A 26,482-nucleotide genomic window follows, 5' to 3' on the forward strand; every position below is an offset into this window, starting at 1 on the left:
GACCAATGATCAATTGAGAACCCTGCCAAGTAAAGATAAAGCCTATTCCGGTTAAATAGCGAGAGACTCTCCGTCTGCTTTTTATTGCTCCACTTTCTCCACCTTTTTCCTCAGCCCTACTCCTGAAATGGAAAGTCTTCTAGCTTCTCTTCTTTCAGCCTTAAGCCTTATAAGTAAGGTAGAAAGAAGAGGGAAGCTTTGAAGACCATACTCTATGCAACTTTAATGATTGGCCCTTGCTTCTGATTGCTAGGTCAGCTGACATGGGATGGTCAGAACGTGGATCCTGAGCAGGAATCCCGTTAAAGCCTGGTTAGATACCGGAACGAACATAGATCCGATAGTGTGGCTCACTGGAATTCCTGGTGCGGGTAAGCTGAAAAAGGTAACACCTCCTTGACTCTTTCACAGCTAATATCTCATGCAGGCAAAACCATTCTGGCTTATGTGATTATCGAGACATTGCTAAAGCGCCCTGATACCAAAGCTGTGTTTTTCTACTACAAAGACGGGAACCAGTTACGAAACAACTTCCTCGCCATGGCCAAGAATCTACTCTACCAGCTATGCATCAAAGATGATCGACTAATGGAGTACGTCGATGCTGTCATGTCGGAGGAGGGTCAGGCGGTCCTACAGAGACCCGAACTCGCCAACAAACTTGTTACCACTGCGATGAAAAATCAGGAGAAGCTGTTTGTCATCATCGACGGTGTTGATGAATGTCTCAAGCCGGAGAAGAAAAAGATCATTCAATGGATTCAGTCCATGGTCGCTGCTGGTCCAGACACATCAGACGATGACGACGACATGACCCAACCAGACAGCACCGGTACGCTGAGGCTTCTATTGGTCAGTCAAGAAGATGCAGAATGCACGAGGCTTCTGAAAGGGTATCTGTTGGGCTGGCGACCTAGGAAAGTCACTGGCTGCGAAAATGAGGCTAAAATGGCCAAAAAATGGTAAGCAAATTGGTATTACAGTAGTTGGTTGTTGGTTAAAAAGTAAACAGTAAGAAAATCCAGCCCCAAGAGCAAACCGGTGTGGGTCTGGGAAAACCTGGGCCCTTTGGTGCCCCACAGTATCCGACACTCAAGATAAGTCCAGAAGATAATCATGACGATATCAAGGCCTTTTGTGAGTACTGGAAACCGAAGATCAGAGCGAAACACCCCAAACTTCAAGTTGGCGATGGACCAGCTTCCACCACTTCCAATGTTCTTGCTCGTGCAGACGGTAAGCTTGGTTTTTGCCTTCTTGAGACTGCCATAGTGGCCATCTGACATAGCCTAGGTATGTTCTTGTACGCGAAGCTGGTAATCATGAACTTGCATACGCAGTCAAAAGCCTTCAGGCTTCGTGAAGAACTCGAATGGTTGCGCCAGGATAGTGGGAAGCTGGGTGTCGTTGGCAAGCTGAGCTAAGCGTGAGCTGTCACATACCTATCTATTTTCCCGAAAGCAATACTGACGACTATCGCAGGTATGGCCGTATACTTGGGGCGATGAAACACGACATGGATGACGAACGATATCAAGAGGCAATGCAGGTATTGTCTTGGGTTGTCGTGGCCCAGAGAGACCTCTTTTGGCGTGAAATCCAGGGAGCCGTGTCTCTGGACCTGGAGAATCGCAAGAGAAGAGCACAGTGAGGTGTTTGACATACTGGACTGGTTATATTAAACCAAGCATGTCAGAACGATTTAGGATCTCAAGGTTCTTGACCGACTTATTAACCCACACAGCGAACGCGATATTGCATAATATGTCCAGGATTTTTGGGTTCAAATCCTCGATTGGCGCTTTCTAGACATATCGCTTTCCGTTTTCAGTGATGAGACGAAAAAAAGAATTCGTAGTCTCCATTTATACTCCAGCGGGAAAATAGTAACGATTAGTTATTAACTAAATAAAAAAGATAGGTTAAAGTCTTTTAAGAATATAAGTTACTATATAAACGGATACCGTATAACGTTGGAGAATAATTAAAGTCTAGGTACTTATAACGTTACTAATTTTGCCGGATTAATTGAAGTGGCCAGCAAAATGCATGAATGCATAACATCAGAGAATGGAAATCTCTGAAAGATTACCATCTTCAAGTCCAACAGCTCCTCTCCGGACGATAATTCTAGCATCACTGATGTGTGTGACATTCACATGATCGAATCAATCAAGATATATGTTTCCATCAACGTTATTCGTTGTAAAAATAATCATCCATGTGTGTCATTTCAGAGTTTACTAACCTGGGTATATCGACTGTTCTCGCTATTACAAGCATTTCTATTGCTTACAAGTCTTGTCATCATGCATCTGCGAATGTGAATCGAGAACAGTTGCGATAAGAGAAGGCGACATAGGATCATATTGTGGCATTGCAAGTCTCAAAGCAGTACATGGTTGCCGTCAACGTCTAGTATTATCAAATCTCGAGCGTTCCACAATTCCCAACGTCACTGATCAGCACACATCAAATCATGATTTTTCGTACGAGAATGCATCAAATTGCCATAAGTGAGCTTGAATAGCACAATAGCTAGACAGAGAAAAAGAATACGATTGTCTCGACTGCTGAAGGCGAACATGGTCCAATTATTCGCCGTTCACGCCTGACAAATTGTCATAACCTTTTCCCACAGGGCAGCAAGTCGTACTTGCGGGTCATGCACGTGGCTGTCACGCTCAACAACCATTGGCTCGAGATTTCTCCCACTAACAGCTCGCTCTTCGCCCATTCGGCTTCTGATGGAACTTTTCTCGTCCAAGACATTAACATCACATCTGTGCCTCACCATCAGCTCAGAATTTTCACCCGGCGCCCGCCGCCAATCCAACAATGGGAAGAGTCCCGGAGCCTTGGTACTGGCGCCTGTGCCACCGTGCATGATGCAGACTATGCGTAACGAGATGAGTGGGAAAAGCAGTGACTAGGCGTCAGGCACCGCATGATGCCCACGCTTTTCTTATGACATGAGGTATACCCTCTGGGGTCTTCATTGCACGAATTTAGACTGCAGCTGTATCCACTGTCTCTGATTAAGGCACGAGACTCGGATGTTACGGTGGACGGGACCCTGAATGTGGTGGTGTTGGTTCACAGGTGGGACGGCATGGGTGAGGATAGAACGACTCCCTGAGTTCGAAAAGAGAAAAAAAACATTCATCACATGTGTTGGGTCTCCATGAGAGCCTTTGGATGACATGAGAACCTACCTAAGGATAGGGATGTTGAGAGAGGTGACTGGATATCAAGCCAGAGATCTCATTACGAGAGAGCTCTCTTCTCAAACACCCCAAAGTTTCTCTAATACCTCTTTTAATCTCCATTCGGTAGCTCTTTTAAACAAGCTCGGTGACCAAACTGGTTTGACATCTTCACATGCCACTTTTTTTCTCCTGTAATATCCCGCTACCTTGCATCCCATGATGTTGGGGAACGGGCATGCACATCGACATCCCGCGGACATGAGCCGTCGATCATACCATTCCGGTATCCCCAGCCGGGCTAGGGACGTAGCGCAGATGCTTGTTTCACTCATGATGCCGCCTTCGGAGCCGGAATGGGATTTTGAGGATGAAAACACACGTGGGCGTGGAAGCACAGCGTCTCAGCCATGCTGTTACGCAACGCCCAGAGCCCAAAGCAACCTGATAGTGGATGTTTTAAGCCATTCACACATGGCTATCGACTTGTCAACACACCACAAATGTCTTGTTCTGCTAGCCTTGCTCTCAACACTTCAAGGGCCTGCCCAAATTGGAATCAAAGACCATCCGAGGTTCATCTCCGGGGAAGACTGATGACCGCCCTCCATGTATCATCAATGCAGGCTGGACGGGATAGGGCCCGTGAGTTCAGCCAGCACGAGCACAATGGGGAGGAGCTGATTGGACTGGTGTAAGCGTACACCCTGCCACATAAGGTACCGAATAACCAATGGAATGGGGGGTACCATTTCCGGGGGTTGGCTTCGACTTTGAGCTTGAACCCCGCGAACCACTTGTGCCACCCGTTCTCTCGGCGATATGGGATTAAGATTTTTGGTGCAATTTGAACAGCATTAAGCCTTTTTTGCCAAGTTCTTGGGAAGCCAACACTGGGACTGACATCCTCGCCCACCACGCCGACGTAAATCGTAACGGGCGCCAACCATCAAACTGGGGAAGGAAACAGGCAGCATTCCATCATCATCCCTGTGGTGGTAGGTCATTGATTGTCCATACAAGTGTGCGGCACTCACCAACGTGGGACACTCACTGCTCCTGACGATCTCGAAGTCGGTGGTTCGTCTCGAACAGCCATGGAATATCAAAAGTCCAGGACGGAGGTTGGTTGGTCCAGACCCCGCAAAAATAGGTCCCGGCTCTTGTTATCGCCATCAGCCTCTTGATCGTGCACGTTGCTCAAACAAAGACTCCGATTGGATCATCTCGTAGAGCCAAGACTTTCTGACCTCTGCCAAGGACATCGCCCGCAGGGCCAAGAGCGGAACCTGGAGACTTGGCGACCGGGGGATTGCACCCCACGTGTGTCAAACCTCGAACGCCAAACGTCGAAGCTGGTTTTCCCTCATTTTCTTGAACATTGCCATCCCTCAGCGCTCACTGGCTGCGAGAGCCCACCAAACGCACGTCGTCGTCCCCGCGCGAACCATGATGCAAGCATATAAGGATGATCGCTTGTTCCGTCGCCCTCAGCCAAGCCTGCCAATGCTTGGCCCCGTGGGGTTTTCCTCTTCAATGGATCTGAGGTGGATCTCTCTTCCCAAAAAGAAGCGGTGTCGTTTTTTCCCATGATCCGCCCGCTGATGCCTCCCTCCCCGTCACTCCTCGGTTTGGCTTTTTTTTTCTCGGTGCTTGGCTTTTTTTTGTGGGACGGACTTCGAAACATGCCGTTCATCCAACATCGAGATTCTCGGCTGACGGCTTCGTTGAGCTTCGGTCGGCCGGGGGCTCACGGATGTCTCCTCTCTCACCTACTAGTATCTGACGACTGCCTAGGCAGGTGATATCTGCTCTAGCGGCATACAACTACACACACTAAGAGGACAGGTTCAATATTCCATTTTTGAACGCGGCACGCGAGCATACCGCATACATACTGTGATGGTGCTCTCTTTCGAGTGCATATCCCACACATGTCCACTGCCCTAGTATATACACTACATTCGCCATCTATCGGCTTTGTACATGATGCAGCCAAGATGCACAAACGGATCTTTCTCGCTAAAGCTAGACAGCGGGAGGGTTGCGATGTGCGTATTCCCCTCCCCTCTCCGGGGACCAAATGGAACCACTCATTGCGACGTCTCACATCACGCACATCAGAGAGTGCCTGCCAGCCTTGCCTCTTCTTCTGACCGAGGGAGGAACGAGTTGGATGTCAGAGAAAGAGAAAAAAAGTCTCGGACGTGTGTGGGCTGGACGGGAACAGGGATGGAGGGAGACAGACCTGGAAGCGCGATCGGCCCTACCCGCCAAGCCCCAGTGCCCCCCCCGCCGTCAAAGGCCCACCCCTTCAGCAGGGGTTCCAACAGCTCCCACCCACCAGGTTGTCCCGACCAGCATCTCGACCTCCTCCCGATGCAGCAGAAGCAGCAGGCGAGCAGGTCTTGTTTTCGCCAAGGCACCAGTGCTGTGGGGAGAGGCAAAAAACCCAGAACCATTCGACAACGGCAGAAGAGCTCGAAGAGCCAACCCACGTGTGTGCCACCGCTGGCTGATGTCCCCCTGCGCCGACCATCGCCTCTCCATGTGTCCGTCTGGTTAAATACAGACGGCACAACCTGTGTTTCCTCCTGACTCTGCATCCCTCCTCAACAGGTCGATCAGCCACCCGCTACAACAACCTTCGCAGTCTCGTCTCTGAGCACGCGACATCCACCGTCCAACTACAATGGCGGTCCTCCACCAATTCGACTACCTCTTCGCCATTGGCACCATCTTCGCAGGCCTCGACGCCTGGAACATTGGTGAGTTGATACACCAACATGCAACCATCACCACCGCTTGATATCAGCTCCTAACCAGCTCTCTCTCTCCCCTCCAGGTGCCAACGATGTGGCCAACTCATGGGCCACCTCTGTGGCTTCCCAGTCCGTGACCTACCTCCAGGCCATGGTTCTCGCCTCTGTCATGGAGTTTGCCGGCTCCGTTGGTGTTGGTGCCCGCGTTGCCGACACCATCCGCACCAAGATTGTCGACACGGCTCTCTTCAAAGATGATCCCGCTCTTCTCATGCTTGGCATGGTCTGCGCTGTTACCGCTTCCTCCATCTACCTCACCATGGCTACCAAGATTGGTCTTCCCGTCTCCACCACCCATTCCATCATGGGTGGCGTCATCGGCATGGGTGTTGCTGCCGTTGGTGCCGATGGTAAGGCTGACCACGCTCTCGGGTACCTTTTCTGACAGGACGCTAACATTGTGATCTCCAGGTGTCCAATGGGTTGGCAAGGGTCCCGGTACTGGTGCCATCAACTCTGGTGTCGTTCAGGTCTTCCTCGCCTGGATCATCGCCCCTGGTCTCTCCGCTATCTTTGCCTCCATCATCTTCTTGATCACCAAGTATGGCGTCATGCTTCGCAAGAACCCCGTCTGGAAGGCCTTCATCTACGTGCCAGTCTACTTCGGTCTCGCCGCCGCGCTCCTTACCATGTTGCTTCTCTGGAAGGGTGGCAACTACGAGGTCAAGCTCACTGATTCCCAGCTCCCCGGTGTCATTGTTGCCGTCGGTGTCGGTTTTGCCCTCCTCATGTGCGTCACTCTGATGCCCTGGCTCTACCGCGTTGTCATGCTCGACGACTGGCAGCTCCGCTGGTACCACATTCCTCTCGGTCTCCTCCTCCTCCGCCGCGGCCCCGTCCCTGAGAACCCCGACGACGAGTACGAGGATGAGCCTGTCCAGGAGATCAGCCCCAAGGATGAGCTCGCCGCCACCAAGGCCGCCCAGCGTGGTGATGTCGAGATCTCTGCCGCCGGTGCGCTCCCCGAGAAGACTGTTGGCGCCGCCGACTCCACCGATGGTGCTTCTGGCAACGGCGCCGCTGCCCCTGTCCGCCGCAAGAAGCCCTCCGACTTCCGCAAGCCCCACAAGAAGCTCCTCAAGGGCAGACCCGAAGGCAAGTGGTACTCTTTGCCCGTTGTTTGGTACGGTATCAAGTGGGCTTTCCTCCACGGTATCGATCAGGATGTTGTCAACCTTGCTGGCCAGAAGAGCGCCCTCGCTGGTGATGTCGAGGAGATTCACGCCCACGCTGCTCGCTACGACAACAAGGCCGAGTACATGTACAGCTTCCTCCAGGTCATGACTGCCGCCACTGCCTCTTTCACCCACGGTGCCAACGACATCGCCAACGCCATCGGTCCCTATGCCACCGTCTTCGAGATCTGGAACTCCGGCGTGCTCCCCGAGAGTAACAAGGCTGCCGTTCCCACCTGGATTCTCTGCTTCGGCGCTGCCATGCTCGTCCTCGGCATCTGGACTTATGGCTATAACATCATGAGGAACTTGGGTAACCGCCTCACCCTCCAGTCGCCATCCCGTGGTTTCTCCATGGAGCTTGGCTCTGCCATCACTGTCATCCTTGCCACCCGCCTCAAGCTTCCCGTCTCTACCACCCAGTGCATCACTGGTGCCACCGTCGGTGTCGGTCTCTGCTCTGGCACCTGGCGCACCGTCAACTGGCGCATGGTCGGCTGGATCTACTTCGGCTGGTTCATCACCCTCCCCGTCGCTGGTATCATCTCTGGCTGCCTCATGGGCATCATCATCAACGCTCCTCGCTGGGGCTACTCTGGTTAAATTGGGATTAGCATTGGCGTTTTTATTTTGGATTTGATTTTTTTGAGAGTGTGTGGGTTCGAAAAGTACTGGGATCTGCACATTGGTTGAAGGATGTGATTATTGGGTAGTATAATAGTTCGTGGTTCCGGTTTCAGAATACCCCTGGGAGGCTTCGATATCTAGCGAGTAGTAATAAAAAAGGTCTTGGACCTGTACCTACCACTTTCGTCTTGATTAATCTGATTTTCCACAGCCACATCTACTTTCTCCTTCCTTCCCACCGATCTTTCTGCTGCCCCCTTGAATGTGTTTTTGTCCCCGAACAACACCAATCGGATTCCATCCATGCCTAAGGGCTCCCCGTCAAGGCATCCAAGCTCACAACCAATGAAGAATAGTTGCATGTCTGAAGTTCATCCCATCTTCACTTCAGCCACATCCCACGGTTCTCTTTGTCTATCCTGCCTACTTACCTAAGGTACTTACTAACCTGCCGAGCCTACTCACACCTGCTGTTCCAAGCAATGGGGTCCATTGTCTTCTTTGACTGGATTTGCAATTGCCTACTCAACAAGTAGGTTTGAGGCTACCAACAAGGTCTCAGCCACGCGCTACTTCTAAGGTAGTCTTGGACAAAACAGCGCCACTGTAGGTACCCTAGGTAAAGTCTGATCTTCTGATAAGGTGTCTGTGACCATTGCACGCATTCACACTCAGAGCCGACGCCTCAACCGGTTCGTTGCATGTTCCTAGCTGCCAACGACACACCTGCTGCTATCGTCTGAAGGCATATCAACTGCTAACAAAGGCCTATCCGTGTACCAACAAGGCGTTGTGATTGCCAACACTGCACGCCCTCTCACTATCATCTGAGGGTATTTTCACCCCCCGTTTCAGGCCTTTAGCTCACAACTGCACGCCTCCTACTCCCATCTAAAGGCATGCCAACCCCTTTTCTCACGCCCATTCACATCCAAACAACATGTCACACGCTCAAGCAGCCAAGTCCACAACTTAGAACCCCTTTTCTATCATACACCACCCCTGTTATTATAAAAACTATATAATACACGGCAATGAATCCGCCCGTTTGACAACTCCCCAGACCATGTGAAAACCGAATGCAATGAACCCCCCAAAACATAAGCCCAGTCGCAAATAACTCCCCAGACTATTGTAAAACCTGAATGTAACCACTCAAATACCGCTTCCTTTGGTGCATAATAAACCCCCTTTTGCAATTCGTAAAAAAGGCCCATATAAACCTTCCTTGACCATGGGTATGTCTCAAAAAAAAAAAAAAAAAACCGAGCCGGAAAAAAGGCAAATAACCCCCCCCAAATATCTTCTCGTCTCTGATGCTGCTGCTGTCATTCTCACGGGCGAAAAACAGCTCAATTCTTGCGCTCCATCCACCCAGCCGGAGCAGCGAGGTGCATATCCATGCCATCCTCATCCTCGTTCTTTTTCTCGTCGTCGATATTTCCGGGGGCCTGTTCTTCATTGTTAGTCTCGCGTCCATCTTCTCTTCCAAGCTGTTCATGTACAGTCTTACCTGCCTTCTTCTCCTCATTCTTCTGGACCACCACCTGGTCCTGCTCTTCATCAGACTCGGTAACATCGGCGTCATGCTCAACCCCTACAGTCGGGGGAGCGGGAGCCGCAGCCGCGGGAGCGGGGGCAAAAGCTGAGGAGGTAAATCCTTCCTGAGCTGTGGTTGTACCAACCACCGTCGTTGCCGTCGTAACCGCCGGGGCGGGAGCAGCAGCCAGAGGTCGCAGCCCACCAGCGGTAGGCCGACCAGGGCGCGCGGGAGGAGGGTCTGTCACCGTCGTCACGGTGATCACGTTCTTGTTCTTCGGGAGACGACCACGGGTTCTCTTCGGGGCTGGGGCCGGGGCCGGAGGGGGGGATCCAGACCGGGCTCTCTTGGTATCGGCCCTCGGGGAGGGGGTTCCAGAACGGACGCGGCGTCTCTCGTTCGGGCCTGGCGTCCCCGTGATGGTGCGGCTGACGCCGCCGGGTGCGGTGAGCTTGAGGGAGGGGATTGGTCCGGCGAGGAGGGCAGGGTCGGGTCCAGCGGGGGCGGTGAAGACGACCCGGGCGTCGGGAGGCAGGTTGTAAGTGTTTCCGACGATAGTCACCGGCGCCACTCCCAAAGACTGGGGAGTTTCCCCCTGAGGGGCGGGCCTCACAATTCCAGCCGTGGGCTGGGGGCCGGACTTGGGGTGGGCGGGGAAGTAGTAATAGACTGGGCAGCCACACTCGATCTTCATTACCCTGATAAACTCCCAGACCTTGTTGCCGGGCTTGGGGATGCTGGCATCGAGTCTCTCGTCCGCGGTCATCTCGATGCTGTCGGCGTGGATACGCTCGACGTCGATGTTGGATTTGATAACCAACTGGAGCGTCTTAAACTCCTTTCTCACGTCCAAATCCATCCTCTCTGCGCCAAAACAGGCGAGCATATTCCGGATTCTGGCCAGGACGGTTTCTTGATGCTGGATATGCATCGTTGTTGTCTGGGCGGCGGCGGCTCGACGACCTTGCTCAACCCCGATGGGGAGAGCGGCTTGCCAGCCGAGGTCGTATCCGATCACCACCCGCTGATCCATATCGGCGACGAACTGGGGGGTGGTCTGACCGCCGCTGGGAAGGCTGTGATATGCCGACCGGGGGTCGAGGGCAGCCTCTCTCTTCGCCATCTCGGCCTCTCGTTCCGCCATCTCGGCCAGTCTTCTCTCGATCTCTTTCTCTTTTGCCGCGTTCTCCATGTCCTTCTTGACGAGGCTGGTGTTGACGGCGACGAAATTCCTGTTCTTCTTCTTCAACTCCTCCTCCTTCTCTTTCAGCGCCTTCTCCTTCTCTTTCAACGCCTCCTCCCTCATCCTCAACCCCTCTTCCTTCTTCCCCAGCTCCGTCTCCTCCGGGGGACGTCTATCCTTCTCCTCCAAGGCTCTCTTCTTCTCCTCCAGGTTCTTCTCTTCCTCCTCCAGCTCCCTCTTCCTCGCCTCCAGGGCCTTATTCTCGTCGTCCAAATCCTCCCTCCAAAGCCGGAGGGTGACCTTTTGGGTCTCGACAATCTTCTGCTGCTCAAGAATAGCAGCGGCAGCCTTCTCCCTCACCTCCAAATCCTCCTTTTCCTTGTCGAGGGCGTCCTCCCCAGCCGTGAGGGCATCTTCCCGCTCATTGAGAGCGGTTTCTATCTCCACAGCCACAGCCTCCCGCTGGAGGAGTTCCGCCTCACGGGACTCGAGACCCGTGAGCTGGTGCTTCTTCTCCTCGATAGCTCTGGTGAGGCTATCGAGGGAGGCTTTCGCCTCAACCTCGGCCTGGAGAAGCCGCTTCTCCCTCTGGCGGAGGATCTTCTCGAAGTCGGCGAGCCTCGCCTTCTCTCTGTTGAGAGAGGCGGCGGAGACGGAAGACAGCGCTGGAGAGACAATAGGGACGGCCGGGGCGACAGGGGCGTTGGTGGCGGCGGCGGTGGCGAGGTTTGCGAGGACCTCACCATACCGAACGATGTCGGTATGGGGGACACTCACGTACCCCCAGGCGTTCTTCCCCTCCACAAAACTCTTCTCCAGGGCTGTCTGCTCCCTTTGGAGCATCCCCAGGATGTCCCGAGGATGTCCTCCGGGAGGACCAGCGGGCGAACCGGCGAGAGGAGCGGCGATGGTGGCAGGAAAGCTGCCGAGGGGAGTGCTGGGAGGAGGGAGAGGGAGAGAGGGAGAGGTGGGGGCGAGGGCAAGAAAGTCGGTGCCAACGGGAGTACCCTTGGTAACTAGGTACCTCGCGGCCGGGGTCGGAGTGTCCACCTGGAAGGGCGGACTCCCCGTGGTGGGGATGGGAGGGGTGGAGGAGGGGTGGCCAGGATTTTTCCCCTGGCCGGGGATCGAAGTAAACTCGAGAGGCATTATGTTCTCCTAGGAGAAAAAGAAGAGAATGTCAGTCCCTGTTAAGCTGGGATGTTTTTTGGTCGTTTGTGAACGCTGCTGTCTTGTGTGCAAACGACATGACTTGGTGAGGAAACGGTGCTATCTCGTGTGAAAACGGTGATATTTTGTAAGGAGACGATGAGGTATCGGTGTGTACACGGCTATGCATCGTTTGTGAATGTTTATGCATCGTGTGCAGATGGCTATGTCTTGTGGGGAGGCGGATATGTAACTTCAAACTTTTAACTTGGACGTTTTCTCACGATCTTGGGGTTCATGAGAAAACAATGCTAAGTCAAAATCTGGGGGTTGAAAACGCCAAATCCTTGTGACTAGACGAATACCACACTCGTGAGAAAACGCTGCCAAGTCAAAATCACACTCATGAGAAAGCACTGCTACCTCGAGTCAAATTTGGGGTTTGAAAACACAAAGTCCGTGTAAAGACAGATCTCAAATCCTTGACTTGAATATTTTTTTTCTGTGCTCAAAAACAATGCCAGGTCAAAGTTTGGGGTTGAAAATGCCAAATCCGTAGACCAGTCGAATCTCAACATCGTGAAAAAACATCCAAGTCAAAAGTTTGAAGCTTGCCAATTCCAAATCTTGTTGACGGGACGAATCTCATCATAGCAAGAGAACGCCCAAGTCAAAAGATTGGAGTGCGGAAACATCAGCTCTTCCTGGCAAGGCCCGTCTCACACTTGTGGGAGATTGGTGCTAAAGTCAAGAGAATAGGGGGTGTAGAATATGAAGATTTGTGTTTCAGAATGCCAGATCTGATGATAGGACAAGTTTCGCACTATACTGTGAGAAAATGTCCAAGTCAAAATGTTGAATTGGGGACACCTAATCTTCGTGACGAGACAGTCTCCACATATGTGAGAATAAATGCCAATTCTGAAAAGGGGGGTTTGGAGACAGATCTCACACTTGTGAGAACATGCTGCAAGGCAGACAGGGTTTGGGGGTTGAAAGGCAGAATGCTTGCCAGGAAGCAACGTTCAAAAGCATTTGCGGCAGTGCTTGTGTTGTATGTAGACGGGGTGGACTTTTGTGAAGTCTTGTGACGGAATGACGTTGCAAGAAAGGATATTAGTGTAAAGGCAATACTAAGATCAAAAACCTTTTGTGCGTGACACAAAGGTAAGATCAAAGACTTGGTGCGGGAGCAACGCTGAGCCCAAAAGGCTTCCATGCATGGGGAGGATGCCGGTGTAGAGGAAGGGAAGAAAGGGTGTTGATGTAGAAGGTATGTCCAGATAGAGGATCTTGGTGTGGGAACAATGTCAAGACACAAACTCTTGTGTGGAGACAAGATGAGATGGAAGTGTGATGCGAATATCAGACTAGAATAGGAAGGGTGTGCGGGAATGGTGGAATAATACGTACTCTTGAGCGGGCGAAGTTTGGTTGGTTGTCTGAGGAAAGAGAACAGTTAGCAAAGGATCTGAAAGTGGTAGTGCTGCAAGCAATTGACAAGACATTCGCCCAATCATCTGAAAGAGGTAACCCCAACTCTTGATAAGACGACTCGGAGGTGCTAGTGCTCGTGAAAAGATGTGTTCCCTTGCAGAGGGAATCTCGGCCCCGTGGAAGTAGGAATCCCTCGCTTGAGAGTTGACGTTGAACAGGCAGTGTGCCCCAACATCGTAATTCCATAGCTTTGATACCATCTTCTTCAAGACAGACCTTGCTTCCATGCAGACTGAGGGTGTAAACTGTGACGTCACCCTTGTGATCGAGTGGTCGGTAGTCATGAAGACGGCCAGGAGTCGCGACTCGACGACCCTGGAGTAGATTTGACCGCAAACAAGCCAAGCAGGAGACTTGAAGCCATCATGATAAAAAAAACAACAAGAAGAAAAGGAAATACCTACGATCGTTCTCGCGGGGCGACAGCAGGGGCGGGCGAGGCAGAAGCAGAGGCGAAGGCGAGCGAGGGCGAGAACAGAAAATTCTCGCGGGCGTGGAGGTTAAAAAAATGAAAAAGGAAAAGCATCAGGGCTAGACGAAGACCTTAAGTAAACAAACCCCCTCAGGCAAGCACTGAAAATTATAGAAGGCCTACCGCCTATAGGCCAGGGCATCTACCAGCGTGGTTTATGAGCAGGAAGACCGTTCTTGGGGCAGGAACGTCCTTATCGCGCCATTGTCTGCTAACGATACTCAAGTCTTCCTAATCTCCCGGTATGCTTCTCATCTGTCTCCTGAAGACATCTTGAGATCTGGTTCATCTTGTTCCATCCCGAACAGTGGCATACACCATAGGGTGGAAGAGCCCAGTCTCCTCATCGCGAACCCCTGTTTTTAGAGAGCAACCAGGCATGGCAGCAAAAGTGGAGCCAGTTGTTTGGGTAAAACAACACAAAGATGGTGGGAGACGAGCAGTGACAGGAGAGCACGGCCCCCTGATATTTATAAGAGAGAGAAGATAGCTAGGTATTAATTATTGAGCATAAGGTATGTTACTATATAAGACTCCTGGGGCCAGATCAGCCCCAGCTTTTGGATGAAGGCTTGTGAAATATAATTATATATACCCTTATTGACGTCCAAAAATCATAAGGCTTTTATTGGCTTCCATAGGTAAGCATGTACAGGGAGCCCTTGACGCTCAGAATCCAATATGCGCTTACGTTGAAGCTTAAAGGTCTATCTGTGTGTCTTTATTGCCAACGAATAGATCACGAACCCAAGCAACAAGCCACAAACTCTATCCAATTTCGTTTGCTGAGTACCATCCCAGCGAGCGATGCCACTGTTCCAAAACTCCCAGACTGACCGGGTACTTCGTTGTATCTGGGACAAGGGGCTCGGCGGCGACAAGGATTGTTGTTAGGGCGAGTGATACTTGCAAATAACGAGTCAGTTGCAGAAACAACATCAAGCTTTGTCAGTCCTGGTCCATCATCGTCGGGAAGTAGGGTAGTTGTTGTTGGTTAAATGCACAAGACCGATCCCAACGTTGTCTGCTTGCTGAGTTTGTGAACCAGATGCGGGCACATGATGGCAGAATGGATGGTTTATTCTACGTCTTCCATTGTATGCGCGTTTCCGGTTGCCGAGAAAGGAGACGATTGGCTGTGACATATACTAGAACATAATCCTACAAACCTTGTTCGCCGTGGCAAAAGCCAATAGCACCTGGGGCTGGCCCCGTATTAGAAGCTAAAGAAAACGATAAAGTGACATTCAAGGGCCCTACATGATATGACCGAACCTCTTTTAGCAACAACCCCCAAGGTGTCGCCTCAGCCGCTGTCTATCCTGTGGAAGACTCACCAGAAGTCACCGCTTCTTTGCTGAAGGGGTCTGTTGGTGATATCTGCCACTGCCCATCCCGTCACATCCTCCAGTGTATCATGTCCTTCTTCTTCTTCTTCTTCGTATTCCAGACTCCTTGGGCATCTTATGCAAGGGATAACAATCGTGGCTTGTGGCGGCGCACAATCATCACGGGCTCACATGATCGTTTTGACAAGGCAGCATGTGCATTCACCGGCATCGTTGGGGGCCGGGGACTGTTGGAATCGTTGGTGACGAGATGCTGTGTAACCACACCTTTGACCACAGAAATGGTTCGTCTGCGAGGCGGGCAGTTTGAACCGGGATGACGGGATGGCTGACAGAGCAGTCTGACTGTGCCTGCTGTTGGATGATGCAGGTACGTGTATCTTTTTCGAGTGATGACTGTGTAATATTCACGCCTCGTACCTCTCTGATCTGACAGCTTTGGGAGTCTTTGGGAGGAAATCGCACTGCGGTGAAGTGAGGGAGTGTCAGCGTTGAGGTCATGGGGACAGAAATTGAGGTGCAGAGGACATACTTCTTGATCGATGTAGAGGAAGTGCCACAGACAGACAGGCAGCAACCGATCAGTCACAGAAACCTGTGCCGCTGGGTGGAAGACATACCAGAAAAATAAGCACAGAACAGATCAAAACCATGTGGCTCCCGGCGAGCCCCGTAGGGCTGAAGAGCAATCTCTGTCACACCACACGGCAGCTCTTTGCTCGTGTGCCGCACAATGTTCTCTTCCTTCAGGATTCTCGGTTTTTCGGGTGGTGGGGGATAGCCGAGGAGGGGCCCCCAATTACAGGGCACAGCACCGCAGAAAGGCAGTTTTATTCACTCGGATATCGGGGCTAGCATCGGCATTCAATCACTTCCCGCACCGACTCCAGGTTCAGCGGCGCATACCGCGGCAGGACACGACTGCGGATATGTCTTGCGATGAAAAGCCACATGGGATTGAAAGCACATTCTTGGTACGAATCATTGCCCATCCCGACACACCCACCAGATTGCCGACACATCCAGATCTAGTTTAGGCACTCGCATATCGCACTCCCCCTTTGCCTGGCAAACATGGACGCCACAGACATCGAGTATGGACAACCCCGACGTGGCTCGGCCATTGAAGAATGTTAGTGGAGGTAGAGGGGGATGCCTGCTTGGGGTTGGGGGTCTAAGCCAACACCAAGAACTACCTGGAGGGATACGTACGCTGCCCGGTCTCACGGAAGTACCTAGCAGGTTGGAGGATTATCTGGTGGGTGTACAAGCCTCCTTGGTGCTACTAAGTAAGGTATACAAACTCTAAGACAGGCCGTCATCCATATCATGGAGCTGTTCCTCGTTTCTCCCCTGGGTCTGTTGTGCCTGGGTTCCAGCATTTCTCTAGATACCAGCATAGTCACCAAAGATGGCCTCCCTACTCCTACCATCCCCTCAGCTTCCCCGTCTAGCCAACCTCCTCACAAGCTCAATACTCCTCCACCTCCTCATCGCCCTCCTCCTCCTAAGTCTCGCCTACCGTGTCCACCGCTGGCATAAACTCTGTCATGTCCCTGGCCCCTTCCTAGCAGGATGGACCTCCCTCTGGCTCACCCGCGGCTTCATCAGCTACAAAGTCTACGAAGACATGCACGCCCTCACCAAGAAATATGGTCCTGTCGTCCGTGTAGCTCCAAACAAGGTGATCATCAACAACATTGACTCCATCTACCGCATCACCAGCGCGCGGTCAGAGTACAAAAAGAGTGACTGGTACCTCCTCGCACGGGTGATGCCGGGGGCGGATAATCTCCTCTCAATGAGAGATCCAAAGCTGAGAGCCAAGAGGTTGAGACATGTCCTCCCAGCCGTAAGTTCCCTCCACCCTTTCAAGTAGGAGCGACACTGACAGAGATAGTTCTCTGGCAAAAACCAAGACGACTTCGAACCCGCCGTTGACAAAACCATCTCCACCCTCCTCGACCTCATCAACACCAAATACCTCTCATCCCCCTCCCAACACCGCCTCATGAACCTGGCCCAGAAATCCCACTTCTACACCTTGGACTCGTTCGGTGAAATAGCCTACAGCCAGTCCTTCGGCTCCCTCGACACCGACAGCGACGTCCTCGGCATCGTCAAAACAGGCGACGTGACCTTCCCTCTGCTTAGCGCGGTGCACAACCACCACAAGATCTTCCAGACGATTCAAAAATGGCCTTTTTACTACCTCCTACCCAGGGAAGGGGACAAAGTCGGTTTTGGGAGGGTGTTTGGCCTGGCGCTGGAGATTGTGAACAAGAGGTCGAGGGAGGTTGGGGAGGAGGGGGTGGATAAAAAGAGGGATATGCTGCAGAGCATGATGGACAATGGGCTGGAGGGGGATGAGCTGAGGAGTGAGGTTGCCATGTCTTTGTATGCCTCCCTTCCCTTCCTTTCCTTTCCTTTCCTTTCATCTACTCACTCATATGGGATAAAACGGAAGCTAACCTATGTGTGTGTGTGTGTGTGTGGTAGTTTTGTCGGGTCGGACACGGTTGCATCCGCCATCAGAATGACAATGTTGTTGCTCATGACACACCCCGCTGTGTATAGGCGTTTACAAGACGAAATCGACGACTCGACAGAGAAGGGTAGGATCAGCAGGCCGGTGACCAACGATGAGGCGAAGAGGCATCTTCCGTACATGCAGGCTGTGATTCAAGAGTCACTCCGGTTATTCCCCCCCTCGTCAATCGTCCCGTTTTTCAAGGAGGTCCCTGAGACGGGGGATACAGTCGACGGGTACTACCTCCCCAAGGGAACCACCATCGGCACAGGCTGTGTCATGTGGAGTATGAACCGCGACGAAGACTTCTGGAGTCCGGACGCGAACCTCTTCCGACCGGAGAGGTGGCTTGAAGCGAACGAGGAGAGACGGACCGAGATGGAACGGTGTGTGGATTTGATCTTTGGGAGTGGCAAGTTTGTCTGTGCTGGGAAGAAGATTGCGTTTATGCAGATGAACAAGTTGTTTCCCGAGGTGAGTTTCATCTTACACATTACACTGTTTTTTTTTTGGTGGCTGAAGTGTGGGGTGATGGTGGCTGACGTTTATTGATTGTAGTTACTGAGAGGGTATAACTGGTCTCTGCCAGATCCGTTGCGCCTGCCAACGATTGATAACCCTACCATCTGGGATATCCACGGGTTGATGGTGCGGATAGAGAAGAGGTAGAGCATCCAGACTCTCATTTCGAGAGAAATCCAATGTTGTATCTAGAAGATATATTGCCAAAAACTGAGGAAGATTTCTTCTTTATTTTTACATTCACCCCTAAGTCTTCCAATGATCCTGAAGCATATAAGCGCCGACAGAAAATAAAATTTGAAAACAAAACGGGCTGTAGAAAATATAGGTACTTCGGTACATCGACCTTGTATTTTCAGATGATAAGAAGCATAACTCTTTGTATATCTGGACATTTACCAGTCCGATCTCTGAAGCAGAAATCATGATCATCTATGTGCCATCCTAAGGAATGCGTTTTGCTGAGGATTCAGCTGAGCGACTGGATTACGCTTGGATGTCCGTACGCGTTTGTGCTGGACTTGGCTCTCACAAAAACGAGGAGGCGAAATGGCGTTTTGTGGTGGAGTCAGGTTCAGGGCAGCACAATGATAATTTCAGAGGGGCCCCGACATCAGCCGAGGATCTCGTTCACGGCTCCCGGATCACTCACGTTCGGGAAAAGAGGGGGAGTTAACCGTCAAATCGTCAGATCTCAAGAAGAGACGAATACCCTAGCTCTCTACAAAACGCACACTTGCCCTCTAGAAAACGCACTTTCTTGCCATCTACCAAGAAAAGTCCGCACTATCTTCCCCTCCACAGCCCCTCAAAGCAGAGTCCGCAGCTTCCCTAGGAAATGAGAGTTATGTTTAAGATTTTTGTTTATAGCTGTCACAGCAAAGCCATGAAAAATATTTGGAAGAGTATTCCTTTCTGTATGGTTGGAGAGAAGCTTGCTGCTTAAACGCTTTGTAACTGCTTAGGCCTGAATGGTGATCAACCTCCAAAGAACCGTCGCTGTGTTCCTGATCATCCCCGCCGGTATACCCTCGTTCTCCTACTAATCAGAATCCGAAAGATGGTTGTCTGTTTCAGAATTGTCTCCGCATTCCCCCGAAAACCTGTTGGAAATTGGTTATACCAACACACAGGGTGTCGCCGTCATGATTCTACCCCGCTTTGGGACGATCGTAGGTAAGACAGCCGTCCTGAATATACAAGCCTTGTGTTCCTTCCGTAAAATGGAATGGAGCGTTCGGTAAAGGGAAAAGGATAGGCAGGCTTGTATATAAAGAGCTGTTGAGCGTTTTGATCTAGGAAAAGTTGACGGTTCATCAGCTCTGCTCATGCTCCCTACCAGGTACTGACCAGGGGGTCCACTTTTCTTCGAAACTGTCCGCAGCCACCAAAATTTCTATCCAAAAAGCCTTTTTTCCCAATATCAAACCCGACCGCCATTATACTACGAGTTCCAGGAATTAGTACTGCACACCTTACTACTGAAGACTGGGTCGCGGTCTGGACTTTGTTCTTTATTAGAGGACCTATAAGGGCTCAGATTCAATTATTATTATTCCTGCTCCGTTCTACCCTAAAAGAGTGTGCCGGTCCTGCTGATGCTATTTTGTGACGAACCCCTATCCAGAACCTCTGAAAGGGATACACAGTTGAAGGTAAACTCTAGATGATGGCTTGGTGCAGCCAAAAGGTGCACAACAATGGACTTGTCGTAATGTAATCAAAATGCGTGATAAACACTTGTACAGATGTACTTGTATTGCATACTGCAGAACTATCTATGAGCTATCTGGTTCCTCCGTATATATAAACCATGCCAAGCCCCTGATCGTTAATCATTATTAATGATCAGTGATCCTGATCATTTAATCAATATCAATGATCAGTGATCCATAGTTGATCATTTCTTCCTTTCCTTGATCAACTCCTGGTTGGCTATCGTGCGTGATTGGTTAACTTTTATCCTGGTTCTGATTGGTCCACTCGTCCCAGGATCCTGCACCAGGGTTGTGACATATTTACATAGAAAAAGTCGTGCCCTGAGACCGGGTGAAAAACCTAAATCGGTAACAAATAGGAAACTATTCTAAGGAAAGTAACCAGTTGGTTGCGAAATAAGAGAAAGGCCCTGTATAAGGCTTTGAGGACTAGTTATCCTCGACTTCAGCTCCGGCCGCCTCTTCCGCCTCTTCCTCTCCTGCCAGTACGCCCCCCTACTCCAGTTCCAGCTTCCTCGTGTGAGAGTTGTCGTTATGGTTGATACTTGAGTGGTAGAAGCAGCTCAGAGGCAATGTTATCAAAGAGGTTAAACGTATATTGAACTCTGAACCAGCCATTGATTAGTGGCTGGTTCCCAGGCATATATATATCCCTATCTATCCCGCTGTTCTATGCCTTCCTTTGAGGGCCCCCGGTGCGGGTATGGTTCCGCATCCGGCGAACAGCCTTTGACTGGTTTCAGGAGACAAAGCAGCGTGGGCGATGCGCCGAGCCACAGTCAACCAGCCCACCAGCTCCCGAGCTCCCCTCTAGGCTGAAGCGCTTCCCGGCATGTGACAAGCCCTCTTCCAGAGACTGATCTTTTGACATATCGGATTTTGAGGTAAATTAGCAATACGGCCATAGCGTTAGCGATATTCACCAGCCACAGGTCAGGGGTTTGGTTGCCATACAATTACTACAAAAACAAAACTCCTTTGTTGTGCCTGTAAGGTAGGATTTCCAGTGCCCGGGTCGGACTTTATTTCATCAACGTCATTAGCTATAGAGTAACTCTCTGATGGTGATGGCTTTCTTTACTGGGTCTCGGTTTCTCAGGAGATATGGCGCGCCGGGCGCAATTGCAATAGCAATGAGAAGTATTGTAACCTTTAACACACTGCGCCTGCAGCGCTTGCGCCTTCTCACCACCTTAGATGTCTCCATTCGGCCGGCAAGAAGGTGGTAGCGATGGGAGAATACGGCAACGATAGGAGGTTTATTACAACGACGAATTCTTCGATCAACACCACACTGGCGCTGGCGCGCGCCCATCATGGCCTTCACTTGGCCCCGCACCGTAGCTGTGGTGCCCTTAATGAGCCACAGGCTGTGATGACAACGCAGAATTACAAGGCAAAATCTGGATTTCCAGACCCTTTTTGCTCTGGAAAATCTCCAACGCAAATCGAGCCTGAAGAGCGTGTCCTATTGGTTAAATCTAAAAATATGGGCCTAGCGTTACGGGATCAAAATACAGAGCAAAGTTACGTGCGGAAATGATTACGGACCAAAAAATCACATCTTGGAATTTGCCTCGTAAGACGTTACGAGACAATAGTTACGGAGCAAAAGATCGCGCTCTAACACGCCTCTGCCAATCATACGCATAGATCTTGGTCGTTGGGTCGCCGGGAGTCCTTTTGAGCAAGATCTAGCCTGGCAGGCTAATTTACTGCATCTATTACGGCGCTAACCGAATCAAAGACGTTGTGCAGCTAGGCACTTACGACTTGGTTATCACTCCGTCATAAGCGAGCTCGATGCGCGCCTCAAGAGAAAGCCCGGTATCTACCCTCTCTGGAGGAGATTGGGTGGTTCCGTATAGTTCTCGATGAAGCCCACACCATTCGAGAGCTAAACACGCTATCATTCAAGTCGATCTACCGGCTATAGGCTAACCGCCGTTGGGCAGTGACGGGAACACCGGTTTAGAATAAACTTGAGGATTTTGCATCCCGTTTTGCGTTCCTGCGTCTGAAGCTATATAACGAGAGGAGTAAGTTTATCCAGTACATAATTGCTCCCTTCAAGGCTGCCGACCCCGACATCGTGCCCAAGCTTCGCGTTTTGAATAACACTATCACGATTCGTCGCCTAAAGGACGAGATCGAACTTCCGGAGCGGACAGGCGAGATTGTTCGTCTCGACTTTACGCGCGAGGAGCGCAGGGTCTATAATATTTTCAAGAAGATGGCCGAGGCACGAGTTCAGGTTTTAACGGGTCAGGGTATCGGCCAGACCCGCATTATGGGTGGCAAGACCATGATATACGTCTTGCGGTCCATTCTTCAGCTTCGTCTGGTTTATACGCACGAGAAATGTCTGCTGAATAATGACGGCTTTTAAGAGATTCAAGGTATGTCGATTGGTGCGCCCATCGATCTTGATAGTGGCGACGACGACGAAAAGCCGGCACTCGGCAAGGCTTATGAAATGTTGTACCTAATGCAGGAGGGTCGCAGTGACTACTGTATCAAGTGCAGCAACAAACTCGGTTCCATTAAGGTGGACGACCCAGAGTCGGATCAGAAGGATAACATCTTAGATTATATGGCTCAGTGCTTCCATGTCTACTGCCCAACTTACATTAAGTTGGTGAATCGGCACGGGAATGGCAAGCTGTAACAAACTGCCCTGCCTACGCTTACGCCCAGAAGGCTCAGTGCATTGAACTTCGCTGCAGCAAAGCCAATATCGAGCACAAGACCCACCAGGTAAAGACACAGGCGGGCAAGATCGTTCCAGATGGCCGGTATGCCAGACCTCATACCAAGATCCGGGCTTCGGTAGAAGAGCTTCTAACCAATAAGGCCCGGAGCGAAGCGAATCAGGATGAGCCGCCGTACAAATCAGTTGTCTTCTTCGGCTGGACCTCCTACCTTGATCTTATCGGATTCGCCCTAGACAATGCCGGTATCACGCACACTTGCCTTAACAGAAAGATGTCCCGCATTGCCTCCACTTGCTGCTCAGTATCAGCACAGTAGCCGCAACTGCATTGTGTCTGTCGGCTTTGGCATTGCAGGCAGTGGCGCAGCATTTATTGGGGGCCTCACAGACCGATTAGTGTTTTCTCTTTGCAGTTAGCAAGTCTTCGGCTCAGATTAATAAGGGCGGCTATTCATCTCTATATAGGAGGCCTTTATTCCTACAGAATATCGTCTATTCGAGGTGCTAGGGGATAGCTTCCCCTTTCTTTAATTATTAATATAATGGCGTTGATTATTAAGAGGTATTAGAGTATAGAGCTATATTTAAGGGTATTACGACCCTAATACCATACGGGGCGCAGGATATCTCTCCGACCAATCAGTAAATAGCCAATAGGAAAAGAGTTACTATTATTACGGGTAAAGACAGTAATAATCGGCATTATCACCAGTGAAAGAAGTAAACACTTAGTCTATATATATGGAGGAACTAGACGGCTATAGATAGTTCCGCAGTTTATAATACAAGTACAAGTTCTAGTACGAAGCTTACGAATACATTGAGACAAATCTATTATCGTGCACCCCTTAGCTACACCGATCCATCATCTAAAACTTCGCCTTCAGCAGTATATCCCTTTCAAAGGTTCTAGACAGGGGATCGTCACAAAGGGGCGCTATACTTCCCAATCACCTCCTTTAAGCATACTTTAAACCCGTATCTACTCTACCACGGCCGCCATACTATAGCGGTCTCTAGGCAAACAACGATGCCCGTTGGCGCTTGGGGAAAAGAGGCGTTTCGTTCCCTTTACAACGGACGCTATTAAGGCCATATCTTAGAGACTCCACAGACTTAACTAGTCTCAACGATTAGCCATACCTTAATACTCGATTATCTCACCGTGCTCGATCTCTCAGCGAAGGAAACTCGCTATTCCTACCTATATCTTATCGCCATTCCAGCCCGGCAAAGACCTGGGATCTAGTACGGGCAGACGAGCCTATGCAAACCCTCGCCCAAAATCTCACCTAATCTACCAATTACCTTTTCCACGATACTTGAATTTATAGGCCAAGATAATCTTACAGCTACACAGAGTTACCAGGCGTCCAAACCGGCCAGCTCCAAAGTCGTATAAACGTTACTTACTTACCGCTTCCCTCCAGCTTCTCCCCTTTAATTGCCGTAGCTTATATTGCGATATTTAAAGCTTATCTCTTACAGCAAGGCCACCTGTCGGCCCTCTTATCCCGCTATGTCGGCGCTGGTGGACCTCCATCCCTCGTGGGTAGTGGAACGTTCCTCGTACAGTCGAGTCGTGAAAGGTACGTGCTTAAGTCCGTGGTACGCATAAACCAAGTAGACCAGCAGAATTCGACACGCTAGGTACCGAAATCGAATTCGTTAAATAGAAGCGTAAGCAAATGGCTGGCTGGTCTCCGAGCGAACGATCGACTGGTGCAATGGATTGACTCGGCTGATAATGACCTAAGTCCGCAAGGGTGTAGCAGCGGTGATGGTTTCGTCGGGACGGAAGATCTGGAGGCTGCTAAAATTTGCTTGCCGATGGTGCTCCGAGAAGCTCTTAGGGAGCTGGTGAGAGCTGTTGAGGGCTGCCAGGATCTCGGCCTATAGATGCGAAGGAAGTAGCTACTAGATAATCTTGTAGTATACAATTCACAATCACAAGTTCTAGGAACAAGCACTTGCGAGAGACAATTCCCTGCCAAGCGGATAAGAACTTATATAAACTTCAGTTGTCGACTTTGAACCTCTTTTCAATGGTGAATCGTCGCAGTGACAGTTATTTTCCGATGATGCTGAAAATAACATGAACAGCAAAGAGGTTGGGGTGCCAGTTGTTATTGCGACACCCCATAAGCGAGTCCGAAAACGGCAAAAAGTTTCTCTCGACGGAACAATACAAGTCACATTCGTTGGTATCAGATTATTGTGATTGAGACAAGCCATTTTTGTGCACTGTTTAGCTGCGCTGAACCATTGTCTAGAAGCACCTTCAACTGAGTATCTCTTTCAGAGGTTCTGGATCGGGGTTCGTCACAGATAAGCAGTATGTTGGTTTATATGACGTTTCAACTAGGCCTTGACCTTGACTTGCAAATTCGGTATTCGAACTTAAGCTGGTTAATTTGGACATTTCAAAATCAAACACATTTTTTCCAAGCTGAAATTGCCAGGGGGTAGAGTGGAAGAGGCAGTGCTGCTTCTAACTACACAGCCCACCCAAGTCCAAAAGCGGCAATACATTTCCCTTGACCGGGAAGAACAACGGTGGGCTCTCTCAGACAAAGATTTCTCGTCAGCAGGATGCACACCAGGCGCGTTTGGGGAGGGGGAGCAATTCACAAGTTCGGATACCTTGAATCTGAAACAATCCAGACGGCCCAGGAAATTCCACTGTTGCATTCTTACATCATTCCCCCATCTCCGCACACGTCGTGACTCCGCTTCAGGACCTTGTTACCCGTGTCCAACGCCGGGTCAAATGCAACCCTCGGTTTGTACGCATGTCGAGGCTTTGGCGCCTTGAGGAGGATGCCCTTTATCTTCCCTCCTTCGGCAGAAGTAGGTTTGCTCGGCTCGGCAGTATGGAAATGGCTGACGGCGAGGACCATCACAAGCAGTGCGGCCCCTCCAACGAGAAACTCAACCGGGGAGGTCTTGCTGCGAAGCCATACCATGGGGACCAGCCCCTTGAGCGCCAAGATGGCCATCTCGACGAAGGCCTCGCCCGAACTGGGGACCCGGGCGTGGTGTGGCTGACTTGAGATCATGGCGGAGATGAATCGAACGAAGTTATCTACTACAATCATCACCGTAACCATGGTTGTGTCCATGTCGCCCGCCCCCTTTTACAAGCAGAGGTCCTACAGCATATGGTAGTCGGTATTGTCCCGCCTCGTGCCGTTAGTATTGTCAACGCCACGTGAGGTCTTTGTATCCACTACCAACGTGGCCAGTGGTCCATGTGGTTTTGCTTTGTTGTTCGAGCGCTTGTGTTCGGTTCGGTAGATCGTCGGCCGTTGGGTATTGACGACATGCCCCTGCTTGAACCCAGTTCTGGTTGACAGACAGGGGGTAAGGTGCCAAGGGAGCCTGAACTTTGGTTCGCAAGCCTTGGTTTTTTCTGCTGCTGGTGGTGGCTATTCGGCTATGGATGATGAGCTGGAGAGTCCTTGATCCTGTGGGAACTTTTTAGTGGTCGGTCCTATTACGTTTGCAGTCCAGCATGCGAGGCAGTGGTACATTACGCAGGGGCCGGTTGGGTGGCTCCTTTGGATATTTGGGTGAGGAGGAGGTCCAGACTTGCCTTGAGAGAAGGCGATCGTTTCCCAACCTTTCAAGGCGCGATCGAAGTTTGTGTGATCTCTTCGGGAGAGCAGCATCACCATGCTCATGGGCCATGCTCATGTTGGTCCGGCGGGGAGCTTATCGTATCGCTTCTGAGGGGAACTGCGCAGTGCTTTCCCTATGAAGTGTGGGATTGGCGAGGTTCCATTTTCTGGGGGCGGAGACGGAGTGGGAGACAAGATTTGATAAGTATCGAAATTGGAGGGGGGATTCGGTGATCTGCATTCCTCGTTTCTGAAACAGGCAGATAAACTCGATGCCGGCCAGACGCCTGCTACGGTGCTTGAAAAGAGAGGGGGGACCCATGCAGCGGGGAGAGGGGGGGGGCTGATGTCGAGACTGC

General features: G+C 50.9%; 6 protein-coding genes across 6 annotated transcripts; 4 read left to right on the plus strand and 2 right to left on the minus strand.

Annotated features, from left to right (window-relative positions):
- Positions 1-540: 540 nt before the first annotated feature.
- Positions 541-1,424, plus strand: PODANS_5_1538 (uncharacterized protein; the record flags this gene model as incomplete). Its single annotated transcript, XM_001904143.1, has 3 exons — positions 541-962; positions 1,013-1,236; positions 1,348-1,424. The coding sequence occupies 3 exons, from the start codon at positions 541-543 to the stop codon at positions 1,422-1,424; spliced, it is 723 nt and encodes a 240-aa protein (XP_001904178.1).
- Positions 1,425-5,898: 4,474 nt separating this feature from the next.
- PODANS_5_1530 (uncharacterized protein) lies at positions 5,899-7,806 on the plus strand (the record flags this gene model as incomplete). Its single annotated transcript, XM_001904144.1, has 3 exons — positions 5,899-5,974; positions 6,052-6,378; positions 6,440-7,806. The coding sequence occupies 3 exons, from the start codon at positions 5,899-5,901 to the stop codon at positions 7,804-7,806; spliced, it is 1,770 nt and encodes a 589-aa protein (XP_001904179.1).
- Positions 7,807-9,182: 1,376 nt separating this feature from the next.
- On the minus strand, positions 9,183-11,702 carry PODANS_5_1520 (uncharacterized protein; the record flags this gene model as incomplete). Its single annotated transcript, XM_001904145.1, has 1 exon — positions 9,183-11,702. The coding sequence occupies one exon, from the start codon at positions 11,700-11,702 to the stop codon at positions 9,183-9,185; it is 2,520 nt and encodes an 839-aa protein (XP_001904180.1).
- A 4,729-nt stretch (positions 11,703-16,431) lies between these two features.
- Positions 16,432-18,219, plus strand: PODANS_5_1510 (uncharacterized protein; the record flags this gene model as incomplete). The annotated part of the gene is made up of 3 exons (XM_001904146.1): positions 16,432-16,876; positions 16,940-18,024; positions 18,109-18,219. The coding sequence occupies 3 exons, from the start codon at positions 16,432-16,434 to the stop codon at positions 18,217-18,219; spliced, it is 1,641 nt and encodes a 546-aa protein (XP_001904181.1).
- Positions 18,220-21,593: 3,374 nt separating this feature from the next.
- On the plus strand, positions 21,594-22,179 carry PODANS_5_1507 (uncharacterized protein; the record flags this gene model as incomplete). Its single annotated transcript, XM_001904147.1, has 2 exons — positions 21,594-21,617; positions 21,766-22,179. The coding sequence occupies 2 exons, from the start codon at positions 21,594-21,596 to the stop codon at positions 22,177-22,179; spliced, it is 438 nt and encodes a 145-aa protein (XP_001904182.1).
- Positions 22,180-25,196: 3,017 nt separating this feature from the next.
- PODANS_5_1505 (uncharacterized protein) lies at positions 25,197-25,625 on the minus strand (the record flags this gene model as incomplete). The annotated part of the gene is made up of 1 exon (XM_001904148.1): positions 25,197-25,625. The coding sequence occupies one exon, from the start codon at positions 25,623-25,625 to the stop codon at positions 25,197-25,199; it is 429 nt and encodes a 142-aa protein (XP_001904183.1).
- Between the last annotated feature and the right edge of the window lie 857 nt (positions 25,626-26,482).

Source organism: Podospora anserina, chromosome 5 (assembly GCF_000226545.1).
Source record: "Podospora anserina S mat+ genomic DNA chromosome 5, supercontig 1".
Classification (NCBI taxonomy): Eukaryota; Fungi; Ascomycota; class Sordariomycetes; order Sordariales; family Podosporaceae; genus Podospora; species Podospora anserina.